General features: G+C 39.7%; 1 protein-coding gene across 7 annotated transcripts in view; it reads left to right on the top strand.

Moving 5' to 3' along the window:
• CLYBL (citramalyl-CoA lyase) overlaps nt 1-25,005 on the top strand; it is a 242,967-nt gene that overhangs the window by 128,380 nt on the left and 89,582 nt on the right. For all 7 annotated transcript variants that reach the window (XR_010917762.1, XR_010917761.1, XR_010917760.1 and 4 more), the window contains exon 2: nt 3,535-3,724. Coding sequence is in view for 4 of the 7 variants with exons in the window: in XM_067536787.1 (XP_067392888.1) it covers nt 3,535-3,724 (190 nt within the window). In the remaining 3 variants the exon portion in view is untranslated. The remainder of the gene's footprint in view (nt 1-3,534; nt 3,725-25,005) is intronic.

The following is a 25,005-nucleotide window of genomic DNA, read 5'->3' as shown; positions in this document are numbered from 1 at the left end:
GTCCACACGATCCTCCAAAAGTGGGGGTTTCCCCAAGTGGACCTATTCACTTCCAAACTGAACAAGAAGTGCCATCAGTTATGCTCCATTCATGGACTCGATGAAGGGGTGCTGTCCGATACCTTTCTTCTTCCATGGTCAGGGACGCTTACGTATGCCTTTTTGCCCATACTGCTGATTCACAAGGTCCTGATAAAAATCAAGAGGGACAAAGTGGATGTCATCCTGATAACGCCTGCCTAGCTGCAGCAACATTGGTTCGCAATGTTGCTGGAGCTGTCAGTTGCCCTCCTGCTAAGTTGCCACATTGGCATAATCTCCTCTCCCAGGACCGGGGCAGCTGTTCCATCCATACCTGGAGTCTCTACACCTGACGGCTTGGAGGCTGAGTGACTGAATCCAGAGGAACAAGCTTGTTCTTCTGAGGTGCAACAAATTCTATGGGGTAGCAGAAAACCCTCCACTAGAGCATCGTATATAGCCAAGTGGAAATGGTTTACCTGCTGGGCGTCATTGCGGGGAGTCTCAGCCCAGCAGGCTTCGATCCAGACTGTTTTAGACTACCTGTCACACCTTAAACTACAAGGCCTAGCTATCGCCTCACTGAAGGTGCATCTGGTGGCTATTTCTGCCTTTCAAGGGAAATCATTTTTTCCCCATGACATGGTAATTAGGTTCCTGAAAGGCATAGAGAGGCTCTACCCTCAGGTTAGAAATCCATTTTCTCCCTGGGATCTAAATCTGGTTCTCTCCAGGCTCAGGGGGACCCCATTTGAGCCCTTGGCATTGTGCCCATTGTTGTTGCTGTCCTGGAAGGTGGCCTTCCTGGTAGCAATTACCTCAGCTTGAAGGGTATCTGAGATTACCAGAGCGCAGGCTTTGTGGGCGGCATTTCTGACGCAGGTGCACATTCAAGACATATGCAAAGCCACTTCCTGGTCATCAGTGCACACTTTCACCTCCCACTACACCATCGTTCAATAGGCACCGGACGATGCCAGCTTTGGCAAGGCAGTGCTGCAAATGGCTCACCGATAAATTCTGAACCCGCCTCCAAGGTATTGCTTGTGAGTCACATAGAATGGAATCAACATGAGGAAGCACTCAAAGAAGAAGAAATGGTTACTTACATTGTAACTATTGCTCTTCGAGATGTGTTGCTCATGTCCAATCCATGACCCGCCCCCCCATCCCTGCTGTCAGGGTTGATGGCAAGAAGAAACTGAGGGGGCATAGGGCCGGTGGTACCTCATATACCGCAGCATGTGTGCGGGACTCCAGGGGGTGCCGGAGCCGGCCCTACGGATACTGCTAAGGAAAAAAAATTCCGGTAACCATGCACAGAGGTGCACACACCTAGAATGGAATGGACATGAGCAACACATCTCAAAGAACAACTGTTACAAGGTAAATAACCGTCTTTTTGTTTATATAGGGTTGATACAATGTTTAAACACAGTTTTTGTTAGCACTGTTTTCTTGATCAATATGGACATGTTTGGGGGTGGTTTTCTGAGACAATTTTATTAAAGCATGTTATAGAACAATCATGAGTTTTAGTTATGTTTTGGCTAAGATAGTAGCGAGAAACACAAAACGCTAATCTACGATTGTGAGGAGTTCTTGTTACACCAACTGCAGAATGGGCAGTTGCTATTTATATTTGTATTATATAATATATACTTTTTTGCTTTCAGTCTCTCTATAATTTATATTTAAAGAGATAGTTGTATGCATATAGTTATCTATGTAGTTTTTTATTTTAGATGACTGGCATCATCTCCAGTAGTTAAGGCTGTCTAAAACTTTCCAACATAAATCCCTATTTTCACCCAAACTGTAAGTGTTGAGGTTGATTTTTCCATGCAGGTATCCTCCTCTGATTTATTAATTTGGAAAATTTTAGCTAAAATGGTTCAGTTATTTCCAAGAATGTTAAGGCAAAAATAAGTTGTTTTGCCTGTGTTAAAAAATTTGTACAGCTATTTCATTGAGAGGCTGAAGTGCTTCCATGCTTTCGAGCAGCGACTTGAAATTTGGCAGTGGTGTCCCTGTGAAAATCTGCTCAAGTTTGCCAAGTTTTAAACCTCTGAAAATTGTGGCTTGCACACACTCAGTAGATAATTGTTAGAAGCTGGCAGTGTTGTTCTCTGAAGATTCCATTTGCAGTGACCATGCTTCGCATAGCTTTTATGTGCTAACTGGATTGAGCATGCTCCATCCTAGGCTGCAGTGGCTGAGCAGGGCTTTTCCTGCAATTCCATTAAGCACCACAACTAAGAGCAGAGAGATTGTCTCATTTTATTTTATTACCATTGTGCTCTCACTGCCCCCACAGCTGGCACCCAGGCAATATGGAGGAGAAAAGGGAATCAGCCTGATTTGTTTGAACAGGGGCATGCTAAAAAGTGCATGCTCTGGGGGTTAGGAATGGGGAGAACAGGGACAGAGTAGGAGTGAGGAGCAGAGGGAGACAGAACAGGAGACAGTCTGAGTGGGCACAAACGAAAAGATGGAGCAGAGGGGGCAAGCTGGAGTAAATGGGGCAGGAGATTTATAATAACTAGAACCTGGAATAAAACCCAGGATTCCTGAGTCCCAGTATTCCACTGCTATCATCAAATATCTGAAAATATACTGGGAAAGTGTGTCTCTCCTCACTCTCCAGAAGCTGGTCCACATAGAGGGTAACAGCTTACTTCTGCTACCAGTTATCCTGTTAATTCAAATCATAAAGGTCTGTGCTAGGGATCTAAAGGTTCCAATCCTAATGGTACTCATGTGGATATCAATATGGTTCCACATGATGGAATTTGGGTAATTTTTTTTCAGTTTTCTTAATTAACAATACCCCCTCCCAATATTAAAATAACATTAAGGTTGTGAAATCAAGCACTTAAAAGTTAGTAACGGCTAGAATTGCAAAGTTTGGTTTATGTGACTTGTCTAGAATCATGAAGGAATTCTGCAGCAGAGGCAGGAATAAAATCCCATTCTTCTAGGCAGCATTCAACTGCTTAACCTTAACCCATGAGACCATCTTTTCTTTTCCTACAGCTGCTGCCTCATTCACTATAAACCCTCCGTCAATGAGGTAGCGGTTCTACAGACAACAACCTCCTTCACTATGCAATCCTGATTCATTTGCAGAGCAGGTCTGTCCTGTGCACTAAATGAGGCAGTGGTCCTGTGGAAAAAATAGTATGTGATCATACTAGATAAAGGCATAAAAGATATGCACGGGGGGGATTAAGGATGCCTAGAGAAACTTAACTCTGGCATTTCCTAACTTTTGAGTGTTTGACTTTGCCATCTTAATGTTCTTTCAAAGTAGTTTTTAAAATATATTTAATTATAAGATAGATTTCTCCTGATATAGATTCTGATTCCAATAGTTGAGTGGTTGTACCTCAGTGTGAATGTCCTCTTTTAAAAAAACACATTAACGTTTTTGTTTGTTTGTTTGTTTGTTTGTTTGTTTTCCAAATTATAATCAGGTGTGTAATTTCAATTCCTTTTTTTTTTTTTTAAAAGGAAAAGCTCCTCACTGTCAGCTGATGTTCCTAAACTTGGTTATCACTCCAGACCTTCTCACAAGTATGTACCTAGAAGAGCCGTGCTATATGTACCTGCAGATGATGAAAGGAAGATACAAAAAATTCCATCTCTAAATGTAGATTGTGCTGTATTGGATTGTGAAGACGGTGTGGCTCTGAACAGAAAGGTAATTAATAAATTATTTGTTGAATACCATGCGGTCAATGCTGTACAGAACACATACAGGAAGACACTGTCCCTGCTCTGGGGACTTTGCATTCTGAAGACAAAGACAATGGTTAAGACACAGAATGCCCATGAGAGAGATTCCTCATACAGCAGTGCAGTGTGCACATATGGCAGACTAACATTGATGGGCTTTATGCAGGCTTGAGAGAACCTACTTACTTACAGAGCAAGTGGGAATTTTTGGACAAGCCTGTGTGCAGCAGCTGTTGAAGGTATAAAGAGCCAGGGAGAAGTCCTGGTCATGGAAAAGTGGAAAATACTATAAAAGGAGGAAGCTGGACAGGAGGAAAAGAGCTAAAAGCAAGTAGGCAGGTCAGAACGACTAAGTATTTTGTTGAAGTTAAAGGGTTTGCAGATTGTGAGGATAATATGTGTATGGGTTTGAGGGTTGGGTAAATTTTTCAAGCCTTGGCTCCATGGAAGAAATATAGTTTGAGGAGGTATTTGAAAGAGGAAGGAGGTAGAGGGTTGATGCACCAGTGCCTGAAGGACATTTTAGACATAAGACGGCATCAAGATGAGAGTGGGAGAAGGATACAAAGGAAGTAATAATGTGTTTACCAAAGTTCACTTTATGTCAGTGTTTGGTAACTTCTTGTTTTAAGAGTTCCTCCTTGAAAGCAAGGGCTGAATTTTAATATTCTTTATGTTTCAGTGTGTCTGTAAGAGCAAACATAAATTCCCATGCATTTTTGAAGGCAACTTTTATAACTTTTTGTGGGTAGCATAAAATACATTGAAAAATATCAGAACTGAATTTTATATTGAATTTAGTGTTGAAATAAAGAATACAAAAACTGAGTCTCGACAGGACCTGAAATTCTAACATAAAAACAAGCAGTGAAAAAGCCCAAAAAACTCTTGTAGAAAACAATCAAAACAAAACAATACCCAAGCCTTCAGAACTCTTGTGTGTACCAAGTAGGCCTAGTGACTTGTTGCTTTTCTGTTTATCAATTTGTCCCTCAATCTCTGACAATACCTCATCTGAATGTTTTAATCTCTACTGCAGTTGGTTATTCTGGTCCCTGAGTCTGAGTCTGTTCTCCTGCAATGGTATAAACTTAAACTTTGAATTGGTTGAGTTTGGAAACAATATTTAGTCATATTACAAACATGCAATAAATTGTTTCCGAACTCAACTGAAATTAGACATTCTAAAATCAGCAAATTAAGATAATTTATAGCCAAGAGTTTAAAAAAAAACTGGCTGAGGAGCTCACTGGACTGTTAATGATGAATTTTTTTTTATTATTATTATTATTTTTTGCACTGCCTGTGAGCTACTGTCATGTAATGCTTAGTCACCTGACCCAGCTGTCCACCCAAGCGTCGAAACAGGGCGCTGGGCCATGCACATATGTCCCAGGATCAATGCCCTGTTACAATGCTGAATGCTGTTAAATAAAAGCTTTTCCCTTAATATCTTTTTAGTGAGATGTAAAATTGAGCTCCTGACTACTTTATAGTTGCCAGGGTACCTTCTGAAATAATATAGGTGCTAATCCTAATGGCTTTACTAAATTCCAGCTCAGATAATTAAATTCTGCCTGGCCAAAGTCAAGCATTATTTTGCGCTTCCTCTCCTGAAAACCTTTATGGAGAAAGTTGTATTGCTGCTGTTTTTCATTTCACAGGTGGAAAAGCAATCCCCTATGAGCATGCAGGCATTTGGGAAAGTGCTTCAGGACCCTTTGGGGTGAAAGGACCCCTGTTTATAAGTTTTATTGTTGTCTCTGTGTAACCGGAGACCATTTAACCAATACAATATACTAACATTCAGAGTTACATTTTAAAAACATCTAGGGCTGGATTGAGCCTCAAAGCTGCTCCCTGAGCAAGGAGAAGTGCATGACTGTGCTGCACCAGAAAAAGTCCCTCCTTGCTCTGGGCAGGAATTAGGTTATTTTACCTCTTTTTAGAGTGCAGTTACTGCTCCATCTTGCATCTGGGCATCTACGCTGGCTACAGTGTGAAGGCTGCAGGGAAGGCAAATCCCCAGATCCCCACATGGAAGGCGAGTCATTGCTGTGCTGTGTCCTGAAAAAAAAAATCAATTAGTTCTTTTAAATTGTCTGTTTAAAAAATAGGATTAAAACCCAACAATTTCTCAAACTGTTCTATTACGAATAGCACATATGGAAGAGATGACTCCAGGATTCATTACAGTTAAGAGCAGATCATTCACATACATGCTGATTTTATAGTGATTTCACCCCATGGGAATGCCTTCTACATAACTCTTATGATCTGATCCTGGAGTCAGAAGAACAAACAGCACACTGGAAAGAGAGCAACTTTGCATTGCACTTGTGCCTAATCTGAGCACTCTGACTTTTTCATTACTTATCAAGGATGGAAAGAGGCTCTTGTACAAAGAGTGAAACGATGACTAAATTTGGGGTAGGAGATGAATTCATAAAATGGGTCAAGGTGGCATATGAAAAAAATCCCAGACTATTTTATTAAAGGCTTTTACAGCATCATAGAAGAAACTGTGGTGGGTTTCTGTAAATCTCTGGCTCCTTTAATTAAAATCAACAGTTTTTCTGTTTTATGTGGTGATACTCTGTTTTTAATAAAACCGGTATGGTCAATATTTATCAGAGTGGCAGGTATTTCTCTAGGTTCATAGTGAGAATTTTAGCTATCACTTTACAGTCACAGTTATGAGAGACATTGATAACTAGAGTGTTTTACAAAGTCTTTGCTTTATTTATAATAAATTAATGCAGTAGCTAATTGTGTTCTTCCTACAGGAAGAAAGATTTCTGACAAGTGTATAAGTGAATGGTAAATGTATACAGGCACATAGTGGGTTACTTCTCTTCAAAAGATGTGCAAAATTAGAATGGGAATTCTGCTTTCCCAGGTGTCTTGCCATTATTAAAAGACTCAGGAGCCTGGGAAATTTCTTCAATAGGAATTGGGGAGTCCAAGAATCTTTCTAGTTTAATGTAGGCAGGCTGAACTGTACAGAGAAACTACAAGATCTTTTTGATCCTTGAAGGGTTCTGATGAATATAGATTTTTGTAAAGTGTTTTCATTTCCTTTTTAATCCCTCCACGGTCTTAGAAAATCTGCCACTCCTGAAAGGTAATGGTGGCAATCAAATATTTTTGTTCATATTGTTTTACTGTACAAGCCAATCATCATCTTAATCTGAGGATTCACGATATCTCTAGTAAGGTCACGCTATTCAGCAATTTTCTTCTTAATGAGCACAATAAAATTTGTCTTTGAGCACAGAGACTTTGAATTGCCAGTTATTTCTTTTCCTGCAATTCAGATGTATCCAATTAAGTTTGACTTGGACATGATCTGATGTAACTAACTGACAGAATGGTGTCTAGAAACCTAGGGAAAAATATCTTGGCTCAAAATTAACAAAAATTTCATGCTGGAATATATTAATGGACCTGGGAAATCTTTTTTTTTTTTTTAATAATTTAAACGTCTGTGCAGCTCTTTAAATATTCAGAGTACTAGCTAAGTCCCTGACCTTGCAATTCACTGTTTGAGGGTGCAGTGGTGCGCCCAGACACAGTGCATTGCGGAATTAGAGCATGAATGTTGTTTTGTGTATAAGTGTGTATTTTAAAATATTTTTATAAACTTTCTTAACATGCAGGACTTGATTTTCAGAGGTGCCAAGCACCCTGAATTCTCAAAATGAAGTTAAGAAGAATTGTGTGTATGTAGCACTTCTGAAAATCAGGCCCAGACAATATACACTGTACACACATACAAATAAAAAACCAATAGACATACTAAGGTGAGTCAAATACACTGAAGCACACTGTCAAAACTATATTGAACAATATAATGTATTTACAGATTAAGGCCTGGATCAAGCAATTGGATCAGTACGGGTGAATGCTTGTGCCCAAATGGATCCAATTGCAGAATCCAGTATCAGATTCACACTCGGTGTAACTGAAGAGTGGAGATTTTATGCATCTGTGCTGCAAACATAGAAAATTTTCATCATTTTGATCAGTTATTGGGCTCAATCCTATTCTGGTCACTTGTAATACTCAGGTAGCTGAAACCAGCCTGAAAGATGTCCTAAAGCAGGGGTAGTCAATAGGCGAACTGTGGGCCAAATCCAGACCTCAAGATGCTTTTGAACGGATCCCAAAATCTTTTTATTTACTTATCATCATCATTGTTGTTTTTATTATTTTCCTCTGTAGTCTGGACCTTGACTAAACCTTGATCAAGAAATTTGGATCTTGATAAAAAATAATTGACTATCCCTGTCCTAAAAGGCAAAGCGCAAGCAGGGATGCCCCCCAGTGTACAGAAATGTTGGTAGCATAAAGACAGCATAGCTGGCTGCTGCTGCTGCTGCTGTTTAGTATTTATATTGCAGTAGCATCTAAGAGAGCTAGTCATGGACTGGGATCCCATTGTGCTTAATGCTATTGAAACACAGAACAAAAAACTGTCCCTGCCCCACATAGTTTACAGTCTACATTCTCACTATTCCCCCCTGCATAGGCGACAAACAGAGGTGGGTCATGGTTGAAAGGTCAAGTACTCAGCACTCTGATCCCTTCGTGGCCACTGCAATGGGACCATTGAAGAGGATGAAATTGCTTTTTTGGCTGTTTTAGCCCCTGTTGGCTCTAGGATCAGGGAGAGTAGAAAGATGACTTAGAACCACTTTCCACACCCCTCTCCTCAGCTGCACTGAGCTTGAGCTGAGCACAGATGAAAATTAGGCCCACTGAATACATTCAAAACTTGCTGGATAGTTTTGATTTATTTAATCCAGATGTTTGAATATTAAATAATTTAGACAACATTATGGTACATAGTTATCTCAGAAAATGGATGGAAGTAGCATTATTAGTAGCATATAGTGGGATACTGGATGAGAAATCTGTGCCCTCGATGTCAGAATGGATTAAAGTGGCTACGAGGGTGGAACAACACCACTGTATCATGGAAATATGGAAGCACAGGGTGGAGGGGCTATGGTTTGAGGGGCTAGGGTTCATAAAATCATAGAAATGTAGGGCTGGAAGGACCTCAAGAGGTTATCTAATCCATCCCTCCATGCTGAGGCTAGACCATCCCTGACAGCTGTTGTCTAACCTGTTCTTATAAACCTCCAGTGGTGGGAATGCCACAACCTCCCAAGGTAACCTGTTCCAGTGCTTAATTATCCTTATAGTTAGAAAGTTTTTCCTAATAGCTAATCTGAATCTCCCTTGTGCAAACAAAACCAATTTCTTGGCCTACCCTCACTGGACATGGAGAACAATTGATCACCCCATCCTCTTTATAACAACTTTTTACATATTTCAAACCTGTTATCATGTCCCCTATCAACCTTTTCTTCTTTAGATTAAACTTGCCCAATGTTTTCAGTCTTTCCTCAGAGGTCATGTTTTCTAAACTTCTTATCATTTTTGCTCTTTGATGCTGTGGTAGTTGGCAAGGGGAGACAAGGTTATAATACATTTTAAGGAAATGGTGTAAACCAGGAACAAGACGTTTACTTTCTGTTCCTTTGGTTCCTTCAGAAGTAGTGGTATCAGGATTCTCACCATTCAGTTTATGATGATTAACATTTAGTTGATGGGAAATAAATCCTCAACCGTCTATGATTTAATAAAATATGAGACCCTCAACTTTGTATGTATTACAGAAACCTGCTTGGATGCTGCTGCAGCACCATTTTTGGCACAATTCTTGGGTATTCAGTTCATCATGAACCAAGTGGGGGGAGAGGAGGTGTCAGTGGAAAAGTGTGGGCATGTTGATTTAATCCAGCCTAAAATGTATGAGGTCTCCCTCTCCAACATTGGATCTGATAAGAGTGTATCCATCAAGAGAGAGTAAGATGGGATTGTTTTCATTGTACCACTTGCCCTACTGCATTTCCAAATCCCTTCATGAGTTCACTAAATTTCTCACTACTATGGTATTGGAAACACAGAGGTTGATTTTAATTTGCATGTAGATGATGAATCTTCTGAGTCACCTTTGGATCTCCTGGCTACCATGACAACTGTGGGCCTCAAGGTATACAACTGGCCACTCTTTGGACCTGGTTTTAGGTTAGGATTGGAGGTTAGGCACCTGGATCTTAAATCCATGTCATGGACTGGTCATTACCTTCTTTACTTCGAAGTTGGGACTCCTCTCTCCTGTTGGGATGTGGCCCCTGTTTGGATGATTCACCCTAGGAGATTAATGGAACCAATGTCAGTGATCAGGGCCTGCAGCAGAGTCAGTCTCATAGCAACTGAACAAGCACGGTTGGCCTGAAGCAGGCTACTTGTTTGATTGCACCACCTGACTGCTCAGGAAGCGCAGTTCAGCTGGCTTTTAAACCCAGCAGCTGCAGCTCTGGGGCCGCTCAGCATGTTCACACCTACAGTGGCAATCCTCCCGGTGTCTGCTGCTCCTCACTTTGCTCCAGCTCTGCTCCTAAGCTTGTTCCTGGCTTGTTCTCTCCACCTTGCTTCTACTCAGTCCTTGCTACCTCACCTTGCTCCTGGTTCTGGCTTCCTTATCCTGACCCTCTTTCCTGATCCTCACTCTGACCCTTGGCTTGGCTATTAGCTCCTGGTCCCAGCTCTGACTCCTGACATGGTTGCTGGTTCCTGACTCCAGCCCTGACCCTTGGTTTGGATCCACTACTTGACTCCTGCTCTGCCCATGAGGTCTGACAGTCCAGAGCCTGGTCTCTAAAAACCAAAGAGGTTCTGGAGAGCTCTGGGAGAGAATCTTGTTCCACTGACAGATCGCTGCTTTGATGGTATGGTAGGAGACTATAATACTGTTTTGTCCTCCACCATTGATGAGGTGGCCTGAAAGCACCCTCTTCATCAGCTTCATTCTCACAGGTCACCCTGGTTTATGGATGATCTGCAACAAATGAAGTGTGATGGAAGACTGATAGACTCTTGAACTTGTTGCCTTCTTGGTCCAAAATAGCCAGAATTTGGTGACTTTCTGCGCACTCTGGAAAAATCATGTGTTCTATCAGGTGTTTTGAGAGAGCTGAGGTTGTACTCCCAGAATAATGGTATGGGAAGGAGCTGTTTCTTAGGTAGCTGGCTGGCAAAGTGCCTGTATGAATTATTATTTTAGTACCCCTAGAGTTTTCTTGTACTACTAATTATGTTATAGGTTGTCTAGAGACTTGATTGACTTTTTATTATTTGTATCAAAATAAATAAAAATAAAAAGCTATAAATGCATGTTTCCTGTTAAAGTGTATTGAATTATCAATTAAGAAGATGTCCAGAGACATTTAAGGTGTATACAAATATGATATATTTCTTAAAAAAACAAGAAGAGTCCTGTAGCACCTTAAAGACTAACAAATTTCTGCAGGCATAAGCTTTTGTGGGCTGCAACCCACTTCGTCAGATGCATGAAGTGGAAATCACAAATAGGAGGTATATATATAAATCCAAGGGTAAGAAATGTAACAATGGGAAGGGCAAGTGCTAACAAAGTCAGTTCAGTTAGGGTAGATGAGGCCTATTTACAACCATTGATTAGAAGGTGAGGATGTGTAAACAGTAACAATTACTTCTTGTAATGAGATAATCATTCCAAGTCCCTATTCAGACCCAGTCTGATTGTGTCAAATTTGCAGATGAGTTCCAGCTCTGCAGTTTCTCGCTGAAGTCTGTTTTTGAAGTTTTTTTGTTGAAGAATGGCAACTTTCAAGTCAGCCTCAGAGAGTCCTGGGAGATTGAAGTGCTCTCCTACTGGCTTATGGAGGTTACCATTTTTTATGTCTGATTTGTGTCCATTTATTCTTTTGCGTAGTGACAGTCCTGTTTGGCCAATGTACATGGCAGAGGGGCATTACTGGCACATGATGGCATATATTACATTAGTAGATGTGCAGGTGAATGAGCTCCTGATGGTGTGGCTGATGTGGTTAGGACCTGTGATGGCGTCACTAGAGTCAATGTGCGGGCAGAATTGGCAACGGGGTTTGTTTCAGGGATAGGTTCCTGGGTTAGTGTTCTTGTTGTATGGTGTATGGTTGCTGGTGAGTATTTGCTTCAGGTTGGGGGTCTGTCTGTAAGCAAGGATAGGCCTGCCTCCCACGGCTTGAGCGAGTGAGGAATCATCTTCTAGGATAGGTTGTAGCCCTCCCCATTGTTATGTTTCTTATCCTTGGATGTATATATATATATATACCTCCTATCCGTGATTTCCATTTCATGCATCTGATGAAGTGGGTTGCAGCCTACAAAAGCTTATGCCCGCAGAAATTTGTTAGTCTTTAAGGTGCTATAGGACTCTTGTTGTTTTTGCTGTATACAGACGATAACACGGCTACCCCTCCGGATATATTTCTTGTTATTATTATGAAATATGAACTTCTAGCTTATTTGTTAATAGATATTAGTTAATGTTTGTACAATGCTTTGAAACTATAAAGCACTGTGTAGGTATAACTATTTTATCAAGTATAAATGTATAGTTTTGGTATAGCACTCTGCATGTGTCTATCTCTTTAAAATCATTCCTGTTTGCTGAAGACATTTAGGATTTATTCCAACTTTCACTGAAAGTCTATGAGAGTTTTTTCCATTGCTTCAATAGGGGTTGGAACAGGCCTATGAAGATTTGCCTTTTGATTAGTCAACTGTGTTGGACTTACCTACCACAAGTTTAAATATGAAATTAAAGGCTTCTTTTAGTCCTATATATCACCAGAAATGGCTTCTAAGCACAATAGCTCTCAACCTGCATAATTGAATTTGTGACTTTTGTCTTTCAGAATGTCTGACAAAAATAGAGCTTCAATAACAAAACTTCAAGAAAAACATAAACTCCTCTGTGTATTCCTTTAACATAGGTAATATTTCTGTAAGCTCAGTTTCACAAATCAATGTTTCTGATAGCAGTAATTTACAGAGATAATACAATAATTTAGCTATTTAGCTCTAAAATGAGTGACACAGAACACGTCATGAGGCACAGTTGAGAGTTTTGGTTTTTTTTAAAAGGACCATCAAAGAGTAAATAGTAACATTTTTATGTAGAGCAGAGTCATTAAGCTGTCCCTCATCTCCTATTAACAGAAATTCACAGTACTTCATTTGTCCAATATTTAAGACCTGATCCTTATTGAATCAGAAAATTTTTGCCTGAGTAAGGAATACAGGATAGGTCCTTAAGCAGTCTGTGCTTCTTTATATATCTATTATAACCTTCCCTCCTCTTCAGATACATTGCTGTATGTCAGAATGAAAATATTTCCCCCTTCTAAGCTTTCCAGACATCCTTGGTAGAAAATGTGGTTTGTGTGTAGGATTGCTCTGTCACATTTCCCTTTTTCTGTGTAAATTTCAAATGTGATTCCTTTTTAACTGTGCTGTTGATTCCTCAGGTGTTCTGTGACAGCAAAGTTTTCTGGCCTTGAGTTGTATACAGACAATTTGCCTTTAGAACTTGACGGCATTGCCTAGTATTCCTAAATTGCTAGGTATGTCTGTTAGTTCTAATTGCATTTATACTCTGGTATTATGCCACTTACTTTTAACCAAAACGTTTTGAATTAAACTCAGTGATTAAACACAAGAAACTATTCCCAAGATAAAGGGTAGAACCCCTCAAAGCCAGCCTTTTATTTCCACCTCCAACTAAGCACGCACCATGATCCCTTCAATTCAGAGTGAAGTAATTTATCTCTGTTCAACAGAAGACAACGCATGGCTTAAAGCCCCTGGTCTTACATAAGCTAATGGAATGTTTTTCCCCTCTGAATCATGAAAAGACCGTACATTAACCAACACTTTATATAGCAAAAAGACGTGTGTTGAACAGACTGAATCTTAGGGCAAGTGTACACTAGAAGCGATATATCAGTGCAGCCGCTGTAGCGCGTCTGATGATGGGAGAGCATTCTCCTGTTGGCATAATTACTTCACCTCCACGAGAGGCAGGAAGCTATGTCGGTGGGAGAGCATTTCCTGCTGACAGCACTGGTGTGGACAGCGCTTAGATCATTGTAACTTGTCACTCGAGGGGGTCTTTTTCACACCCGCAAGCAACGTAATTAGATCGACTTAAATGGTAGTGTAGATCTGCCCTTACATAACCAAAATAACTGTGAAGCCATGTCTAGTTTACTAAAATTAGAGAGCACCCAGAACTATGCATGCATTGCATATTAAAATACCTGTTCAGACTGAACTACACAAAATTGCATTCATTTGTCTGGTCTCTGCCTTAGAACAAAAAGACATATCAAATGGTGTCCAAAATGTTAGGGAAGTGCAAGAGTAGCATTGTGCTTCCTACACTTAGTATTAGAATCACACAGCTCCATCCATCTGCCTAGAACTCAGCTGCAATACTAGTGCTGGCTCTGGAAACACTGATAACTACAGTGCTCCAACATCAGTAACTGGTATAAGATCATAATTCATGCTAAGAATTGTTTTACAAAGGCAACACTAAAACATACGGGTTTCTTTCCTGTTTTTAATCTATTTTCATAAGATAAAAACTGAATAAATGAAACATGTTAAATTTACCACATTTTGAAATCACCTTCAATACATTAATGTGCACAGTTTTTAGCTAAAATACATGTTAGCACACATACAGTGTATTTCTGTTCCCATAAACAAGTGCATGATTTTTCAAAATCCAACATGTTCAATAGGTTTTGATATTACTGGAACCCTGTACTCCAAGGCTGCCAGCGTATTCTTTTGGCTACCAATACAGTACAGAAAAATTATAGTCTAACTGTCTTCCTGTTTATTGATAAACACAGTGGCCAGCTTAGTAGTGGAGTCTTATTAGCACTTTGCACCCTTTGTGAAAGGATAAACAGAACCCTACTGTTTTATGTGTTTAACTGCAATTTGCATCTTTAAAGAGGCTTGACTACCCTGAGATTCATGTTCAGCTTCTGAATGGCTGGAGATATACTTTGATATGTTACTTATTATCATAGAAGCCTTTTGTTTTACATCTTTTTTTTACTGCCAGTGTTTTTCTGTTCCCATCTCCAGAAAAGTGTACTTTAGTATCAAATATCTCTCTAAAATGGAAAAAAATGCACCTCTGCTTGTTTCTTCTCCATTTTTGGTCACTGTAACATCAGAACACCACAAGTCCTCTTAATGTTGCTTCTAGACCGTTTTCCACTAGGGAGCAATGCAGGTATAATGACCGTGGTTTCACATATTAGGATCACTGTGAAAAAAGGGTAGGGGAGAAGCTTGCCACATTCTCTTCCCATACCTCTTTACAGTGTGGTATTAGGTTGCCCCAAAACACGCATTTGGGGGCACATATATGGCAAAACTGAGAGAACTTACTCCTATATATTGTATTCCATGGATTCAAAATATGATCGTACATAAAGAGAATGATGTTCTGCAGGTGTGCATTTCCTTTTAGACTAACCAAATTAGATTACATTTTAAACTTTGGTACCAACCAGACAGAGTCAATATTTTACTAGTTAACCGTAAGATGACTTTAGCAATTATTTTTAAATACAAAAAATATAGAAATTTTAATTTGTATTTTCATTGTCAAAAGGAGAACTAATACATGTAAACATGGATTAATCTATTTAAATAAACTTTCCGCATAATCTTTACAATATGTAAGCAACATTTGTTATGCCTTAGAGATACCATACGATTGGACTCATGAGACCCCATTTATCTTGCTGAACAGTTTCCTTTATAACTTCAAAGGGAATTTTATATATTTATAGCAATAGCAGGGTGTTAAGTGTAGCTAGACAGAAATTGTACCTCAGCTATTTAGTTAATGCCAATAGGGATTAAATTAGATTTTATAGCTGTTAGTAGAAGTCTGTTTTGTAGCTAACAAGTGGGATTTTTAAATCCTGGAAAGCATAATCCTATTATAAAACTGGCATCTGAATTAACATTATCTAGGAAGCAAGTCTTCACGGATTAACATTTTTGACATTAACAAAGAAAAACTAATGCTACAGGGATATTAGATGCTTTTCCCAAAAGTAGGAAAAAAGGGAATGTGCATATAGGACAAAATAAATGACACAAATACTGCAGCTAAGAAGCGCCTAGGAAAAATGGGGGAGGGAAATGGAGTCGAGAAATGAAATCTGGAAATGGTATTGTGCTGCCTATAATAAATATAAAGCAAATGCACTGGATCCTAAAAGGCTCTGCAACTGCCACTTCTTTCATTAAACTTGTGCATAAATCTGTATGTGCCTTGTGTTAACTCGTAACTTTCTAATGTTACTAAAAGGCAAGGCCAAATTTTCAAACTAGAGTTTTGCTGGACTGAGGCACAAATACTTCGTTTCACAATTATCTAACAGGTCAGTGTATAAGGTTTTTATGTACCCAAAATGCAGGCCTGGTTTGAAAATTTGGCCCTATTTGTCTAGTATAGGATTTACCACAAGGAGAACATGTTAATATATATAAACTACAGAAATAGTATAAAGTTAGTGAATTCCCTAATCTCAAACTCTTCTCTTATAATGGGTTGTAGTCTCAGCGGATGAAATCTTGATTCCATTAAAGTCAGTGGCAAAACTCCCATTGACTTCATTTGGGCCAGGATTTCATGGATAGTGCATGTTGTGCACATCTACCACAACGATAATGACCCCTTCCTGGAGGCAGTGATAGTCAACTGGTCTCTATAATGGTGATCTCAAAAAGAGCTGTGCTCCAGCTCATCTTCTAAATGTTTTTCTCTTCTATATGTTGAGTATTATTGCCATCTGTAAAGATGTTATTAACAGAGGTGCTTTAAAATGTGCTAATATCACCTAATTATTGTCCTAGTTCTGTGATGTGCTGAGCACCTCCTGAGAAGTGAGAGTGGAGGGTATTCATCCCCTGGCAGGATTAGTCCTTTCACTGGGAAGATGTACATTTCATGTTCCTGGCAATGCATGATATTTTTGTTCCAGGTTTGAGTCAGAAAGCTACTCTTTTCCTTTAAATTATAAAGGTAACTACCAGCTCCTCTAGCAGTTCAGAGTTTGTTTCACATTGTGCTATATGTGTTGGGAAGGAGTCAAATTTGGCCTCTAAGCCTGGATTGTTTTTAAATATTTAGCTAGCTCTTCAGCTGGTGTAAATTGGCTTAGCTCCATTGATTTCACCATGATATCTAAAGCAATTCTCAATTTAGAATAAAAAAACATTCCCTGCCTGTGATAGAGTGGTTTCTGATCTCTGTGGCTGCTGCCTGTTCTTGAAAGTAAAGATTACTCTTAATGAGACCAGGGAAGCAAAAGATGCTGGTCTTGTTGGGGTACTTTTTCAGGGCCAGAGTATGTACCCATAACAACAACAAAACAGATCCAACCCAGCCAGGGCTGAGGACTGACCTCCATTTTTATCCTAAATTGGCTTATAATTATGTCACTGGTGAAGTAGAATGTCCCTTACCAGTGAGGACCTGGTAAGGGACAGAGGCACAAGACAGCTGCTTCTGAGGACAGGTTAGAGGTTCATTACCTGAGGTTTCTGCCACAGAGAGTTGCCATGCTTTTTTTGTACATGTACAGCTTATAAATAAGTAAATTACTCTTCAGAAACACCAGATTCCTTATAATCAATTGCCAAAAGGGAAACTGACCTGCGAGACCCTGAATTCTGCAGCCACTCAGCAAAGGAGCAACAACAATATATACTGAAGATCAGTTATTGCTCTATAACTCAATTATTGGCGAGTGGCTGAAATAGAGCATTTTCTTGAGTTGTTTTGGTTTTGCTCTGGTAATGTATGACCTCTGAAATGTATGACCTCTAAATGAATTATGACATAGAAGTGGTGCAAGTGAAATATCCATTGTCGAATCATTGATCACACATTTGACTTCCTCCCAATTCACTTAAAAAAACCAAACTTTAAATTGATGGAATTTCCAGAATTAATTTGGGTGAGAGACCAAAGCCCTGATTCTCATTTACACCACTTTACACCACTTTACACCACTCTGGCAGTGTAAAGGGGACTTTACACCACTCTGGCAGTGTAAAGGGGACTTAAAGTGAGAGTAAATTACATTTCCTAGGTTATTAATCTAATCTTGGGGTCACCTCCTCAAAAGGCTGTCTTCAGCAATATGCAGTCAGCAATGGTTAGCTGAAGAGAGACCTAAAATATACATAACTTGCAGTTTTGTTGAGTACAGTTAGTCCTATAATATTTGCTGTGCTTTCCTTTCACATGAAATGGAGCCATTATTGCCTGTGCTTCCCCTGCGGTGCACACTCACCCCTATTATTCGATGTTCTTCCTTCTGTTGGGCAAGTGTAGTTGTGGCACAACTATTCCCCTTGCAAAGGACAAAACAATAAAAAGTAATTAACAGTTCGACTTCTCTTGCTGTTGGCCGACCTAAGACTTATGCTGCCTTTGATAATAAATAAATCATGTCCACTTATATTGTTTATAAACTAAAGGGGAGTTTTTCAGAGGCACAAATGGGAGTTTGGCATCTAGGTTCCCTTGGCTTTCAATAGGAGTTGGGTGCCTAACTGCCCTTTGTGCCTTTGAAGTGCTCCCCCTAAAATTAGTTATATTAATTGTTGTTACATAGTCCAAAATGCTGGTTATCTAGAGATATAGATATCAAACAAGACAAGTGATAAGTCTGATATGCCTTTAGCACCCTACAATATTAGGTAATGAAAAACTTCCTGTGGCTCATTTACTCTTGAGCCTAAAATGAGAAATGCAGAATTCTGGATTATTTCCTTGACTTCACTGACCCATATATGGGGGTCTGTAATAACAATCGTCTATAAAATCATGTCTTTGGTCCTTCTATATAAGGTTTAGGAGGAGGGGCAGCTCCAGACTATTAAGAATGTAGGTGGGATAGATAGGAGCTCTGAGCTGCTGTTGTTAATTAGCTGTTTTCAGTAATTATGTATTTCCATTAGGGGTGCAATGGTTATTACGACTGGTGATGAGATTATTTCCATTTCATACAAGTGTCATGTTCTGCTGGTTCCCTTTTGGCACTTAACACATTTCTTTCACTCATACTCACAACGCTTACCAAGGTTGTTCATCATAGTCTCTTCTCTGGAGCCATGGAACAGGACAAACTAATTCTTCATCATTCCTATCAGTGTGTAGCCACAAACCAATAAGAACATCAAGGTAGTGTCACAATCTACAATGTGTTGCTTTCTTAGCAGCAGCAACTGTTGTGAGGTAGTTCAATTCTTCTTGTGCTTCAAGACAGACACAGCTCAGCATTGCTAGAAGAAAGTTTTTCCATACACCACTAAACTGTGTCACAATAAACTGTCAGAGAAACTTAAAGAAAGGGAACACACATGCTCCACTTCTGTGAGCAATCTCTGTAACCTAAATAGCAAGAGTTATTTATCCAGGGCTTCGCATCCCATTTCCCAAGGAAGGAAAACATAAGACACTATTCTTTCATTCTAATATTGAAAAACTTGTAGTCTTGTGCTGGGATTCTCCAAATGCAGAGTACTGTTCTCCCAAGCCATGTTAAAAGTTGTGTTGCCATCCAAAAAATAAGAGAGAAAAGCAGATGCTGTGGTGATGTCTTTTGTACAGAGAAATTCTCCATTTCCCTGGCAGGAAGAATTCAGCCTAGAAATGCTTTAAGTGAGAAGGGAGATGTGTCCCCGAATAGGGCAAATGAATCATGAACTGTCTTGAAGGAGAGACCAAGTATTAGTGCATGTTGTTAGAGTATAACAGAGTTATATGGGGTGAAACATTACACAGAAAGAAGCTGTGGATTCCAGGCATTCTTTTTGGTGGAGTGTATGAAGGAAAAAACAGACAGGACTGTGCATCCCCTTTGAGACAACTTTACAGGTCATAGATCTGGCCTAAACAAAAGTAGTTTTCCAAGCTACTCCTTTTATTCTTCTAACCCTCATGTCAGAGCTCCAGCAGAGTGCTGTAAGCAGTGCAGGAGAGCCATTCTGACAATAGTCCACCCTTCTTCCTCTGGAGACAGATTACTCAAATTCCAGGCCATAGATCACAGTAAAAGTATCTGAAAGATATTCTTTGTAGAATTCCCTGCCTCCCTTATCTGTCCTTTAATAGTTATTTCTTTCCTTCCAGAGCTCACTAGGAAATGGGCAACTCTGTAGGTTACCAATGAACCACTTACTCAAAATAAAACTCTCAATGAAGTCTCTTTAATGTAAAAATTCCAGGGACTGTGTTCAGTGTGCTATATGGTGTTAAAACAGACAGGTGGGTTCACCTGTACTAGAAATCATGTGGCTGAATGAACATGTCTCTTGCCAAGAAATATAAATGCAAGTGCTACATTCTGTTTCACCGCAGCCCTGAGGCTTCCTTGACTCTTCATGCAACTCAAGGAGCCACACAACAAGTCCCTTCAGTACTTTCTCCTATCCCACTGGAATCCGTCCAAGGGCCTAAAACACAGACTAATCAGAATCCCCAAGTAATGGAAATGATCAGAGTGGTTAAAGGTAAGGGGTCTCCTCAAAAAACCGGAGTGCATGCCAATTTACTAGACATGAAGGTGGTAAGAAACACACTATCATTATTCAGCAAAAGGATCCTGAATCAGGCAGCATTAATAAAACTGCATAATGCCTCAGCATTAGTATATCTTGGGGGAAAGAAACTAAAAGTGCCTCTCCTCTTCAAAAATCAGTATTCCCCTGCTAACATGGGCAGAAAATAATTTGACAGCTCTGGAATCTTGCTATCACACCAGAAAGATAAATCTGGGAACAGGTTTGTGCTATGGATCCTTCCTTGCAGGAAAACGGAACTCATTACTTGGTGGAAATTTGGGTTGAGGGATTTCTGTCCCAAATCTATTGAGAGATTTCATTAGAGAGACAAGGTGGATACCTTTTATTGGGCCAATGTGTGTTGGTGAGAGAGATCAGCTTTCGAGCTTACACAGAGTTCTTCTTCAGGTCTCCTTTTCAGCTCTGTGTAGAATCAAAAGCTTGTCTCTCTCACTAATAGAAGTTGGTCAAATAAAAGATATTATCTCACCCATGTTATCTCTGTAATATCCTGGGACCAATTCAGCTGCAACAAAACTTCATACAAGAGATTTCACTGAGAACGGAAGGGTCCATGTCTCCTGCAACAAGTATAGAGACAAAGGAGCTGTTACTAAAGAAGATTTCTAGAGGGAACTGTTTCCTTCTGGCATTTTGGTTTATCATCCTTTCTCATCTATGTCTCTCATTTTCAAAGTGCTGAAGAGAGACGGTAGTGTTAATTCTGTTCACTCTCTTCAGGCTTTGAAGAGCCTGGTTCTTGAAAATGAAGCACCAACAGCAAAGTTAAATCAATAAGATTTACATTGCGCACAATAAACCATATAACTCTTCACTGGGAAGTCAGAATCCCCATCCCTGGCAAGTTACTTCTTAAAGGAAGGTTTTATTGTTGACCTTAATCCAGGCTAATCTACCCAATCTAATTTTACGTTCATTTCTACTCTAGTCCAGGAGAATAGTAACATTAAAAACATTACTACATTTGAGATATTTTTCCAGTATTGTATGAGGTCTGTAATCTCAGACCATGTAAATGCTCTGTAGGGGACACCCTGGAACATCAATAGAAAGGGTTTGATAAGGGATTTATATAATGCTACAGGGAAATGAGCTCAGCAATCTATATCTGACCTATCAGTCCTCATCTTCAAAGGAAACCTGCCCAACACTTTCAAAAGGGGAGCCTGAGAACTTAAATTCATAAATTTGCTAATCACTAAAAATCATTGTCTTAATGAAGATACTGGATTTATGATTTATGACAGCAATCTGTAACCCATTAACAACCCCCCTTTTTGTCCTATGACTAAAGGGATGTTAACAGACCACTTCACCTTGAATGGTCCCTTAGAATACGTGCTAACTACTTATGCTAAACAATCTGTTCCACCTTGCATTTTGCTGTGACATTTGTAGTACCTTTCCCAGACCTGAAGAAGAGCTCTGTGTAGCTTGAAAGCATGTCTCTTTCACCAGCAGAAGTTGGTCCAATAAAAGATATGACCTCCCCAACTTGTCACTCTAATACTTGTAACTGACACGGCTGCAATAACACTTTATATGCCTCTGGAGCCCTGTTATTTCATAGAAAGCAGTAGCTGCTGTAACTACAAAAAATCATTTCTTATTTCCTAGGAAAGTGGGCAATGAGAGAACATTATTTAGAAACCATATTACCAGTTAAGAAATTAACTCTTTCAGATCTCAGTGTAATTCAGTGATATCTAAACACAGCTGTACGGTAAAAGTGCCAGTATTGGCACAAAATGCATCTGAGAAAATTTCCTATTGTGCCAAGACTGTGACATTGCATTCTGCTGGAAATTTATTTGGCTCAGTTTCATGCATACCTAGCAGATTTAGCAGATTGTGAAAATGAATGTTTTCCATTCTCATGGCTGATTTTTGCATGCATCTGTTCACTCATCTAAACCTTAGTTACATGCTGCTATAAGAATGAAAGGCTGTAATTTTTTCTTTAGAAATTGGGAGTGCATCATGCACCACAATTTCTGCTTAAAAGTCCTGCACAGAAATTATGAAACACTTGTCTTACTATTGTCTTAGAAAAATCAAAGTGATGGGGCATATTTTCCTCTTGTTCTATATACGTATCCGCTCTTGATGTTAATAGGAGTTTTGCACATGGGTAAAGGGGAGAGTATGCCCCCTAGAATGTAAAATAATTGTTGACATGTACTGTAAACATAAATATTTAAACATGACATTTGCATGTGACATTAATAATCCCTTACAGATTGTTACAAATCCTATATTTTAATTATGGTGCTACCATCAAATGTCAATTGTCAAGCTACTGTAAGCGTACAATTAGAGTTTGTCTGAATGTGTACATGTGTGAATGTTGTTTCATTTTTATATTACGGAACTGATGTAGGCATATATATGCTGAACATTTCTTATTTGTTCATTAAAAACAACCCTTTGCTGGCAACTAGCAATATAATGGATTTAAACAGGGTCATGAAACTAAAGCTAGTTTATATATGTACACTCCAAAAGGATCAGTTGCACTGCAAAATGTAAAAAACTGCACATTTATGGCATCGTAGCTTTTTCTGACATAATTTCACCATGAAAATTTACATTTCTATGTTAAAGTTGATAACACTAATGTTTTCCACAGCATCTTCCATCTGAAGGTATCTCAACGTTCTGCAAACATTAATGTATCCAGCCTCAACTGTATTATCGGTTTTACAAATAAGGAACCTGAGGCAGAGAGCTGAAATGACTTAACCATCTCACAGGAAATCTCTGGCAAAGCTAAGAATAGGACCCAGATGACCACCACCCCCCCCAAACCACCCTTCCAACTTTTGTGAGGCTTTGCAATAACTACCTGATCTAGCTGCTTTCCCCAAATTATTAGTGCTGTGTTTGTTTTTATTCCGTCTCTATTAAGAAGGTTTGTTGCTTTATCTGAGCCTCATCGTCATGGCACCAAAATTAAAATGTCCCATCTAAAAGGAAAAGAGGAGGTGGCACAGGCAGAAATGGCAGCAGTAGACTAGTAGCATTATGTCCCACTGTACACTTACTGTTTGTGGATCCAAAGCACCCATTAAGCCTATGGCTTTTATATTATTCCTCACAGAACATCATTTCCTTTTCTGAAAGGTAAAGTTTATGGTTCTTCACTTCTCTAAGTCAGCCTCTGTGCTGACTGGTGGTACAAACTGAGTAGTGGCCCAAAAGGCACAAATCTAAAAAAGAGAGTCATTCATTGTGCTGTGAAAGGTCCAATGAAGTAGATTCCAATTATTACTAATTTATTCAGTTAAATTGTTGCACTTCAAGGGGACCAGCAGTAGGGATAATGCAGAACCACACCAACCCAGCAGGTGCTCAGTGATATACGTCTCCGGGTGCAAAAGGCAAAACCACACTGGGTTCAGCACATGCTCACACCGACACACATGCAGAGCTAGCTCCACGGGCTGGGGGAGGGGAAACATACACTTTCTGGGGACTCGGGTGCCAGACAAGTATTGTGCTAAAGGTGAGCAGTTGTGCTCAGAGGAACATGAGGTCTACTATTGTGACTGGCCACTGCACAGGAGCTTAAGGAGAGGGAGGATTCCTGCACAGCTCTGGTCTCATTATGGTATTCAGAATCTAGAATTTACGTCTGCATTGACACATTATCTGTTAGACATACCTAGGCTAAATCCTGCTCTGTTACATGGTTGTTCTGGCAAAAAGAGTATTTCTTCTCGCCCACCGCCCTGTGCACCCATATAACAACACACCAGGATATCTGCAATACCTAGTGCTCAAGAATGCCCTCAGACGGGCCCTGGCTAATGTGCTACATCTGCTAGCGTGTAGAGTCAAGACTACATCCAGTTAGCATGTGCTAGGTGGGCACATATGCTGCCCTTTTTGTGTAGCCTCCACCTGTACTGGCAACATGACTCATAATCATTACATGTCTGGCATTGCTTAGTTCTACCACTATCCCCCCTACACACATACATCCAGGGCTCCAGCAAGTGAGGGCATAGAAATTCAAACAAAAATTCTGCATAAGGCCCATTCATTTCCAAGTTGATCAGAACTATTTGAGTAGCCAGTAGGGGAAATGTATTAATATAGATTTATTTGGGGTTCCTTTATATCTTGTATACAGAAATGAACAATATAAATTTTTGTGTGTGGGCTTTATAGCTGGAACTAGCAGAACATTGAACAAAACTGTTTTTGTCACTGTTTGATTTACAGAAACACAGAGGTGGCCAGGAAGAACTTGTTGTTTTTATCAAACTTGTTCCATTTCTCATTTTAAAATTTGGATTTCCAAATGTTGTTGGCCTTGGATGCAGTGAGCCCTTGATCTCACGGGAAGGCCAGCATTCCTGGTAGCTATGTTTCTTTCCATGGTAGTGATTCTGTCTTCTTACTGCAGGAGAGTTCAAATACCTATTTATTTTAAAATAATTTTAAATAATTTTAAAATGAGTGATAGCTGGCAATATATAGTGGCCTTTAGGACTCTGCCAAAGGCAGTGAGTGAGATTTTCAATGAGACTTAGCTACTACTGCACTGCTTTGAAAATCTCAACCAGTGTGTGTCTTTGCCTCTGGGTATGAAGCACCTAACAAATACACTCACTGCTTCTGAGCAGCTTCCTCTGGTCATGATCAGTTCTTGTTTGAGGTTCCCAA

Source organism: Emydura macquarii, unplaced genomic scaffold (assembly GCF_026122565.2).
Source record: "Emydura macquarii macquarii isolate MOO-44397 ecotype Brisbane River unplaced genomic scaffold, CSIRO-AGI_Emac_v2 contig_3671, whole genome shotgun sequence".
NCBI lineage: Eukaryota > Metazoa > Chordata > Testudines > Chelidae > Emydura > Emydura macquarii.
Note: the sequence above shows the minus strand (reverse complement) of the source record. Positions and strands in the feature narration are given on the sequence as shown.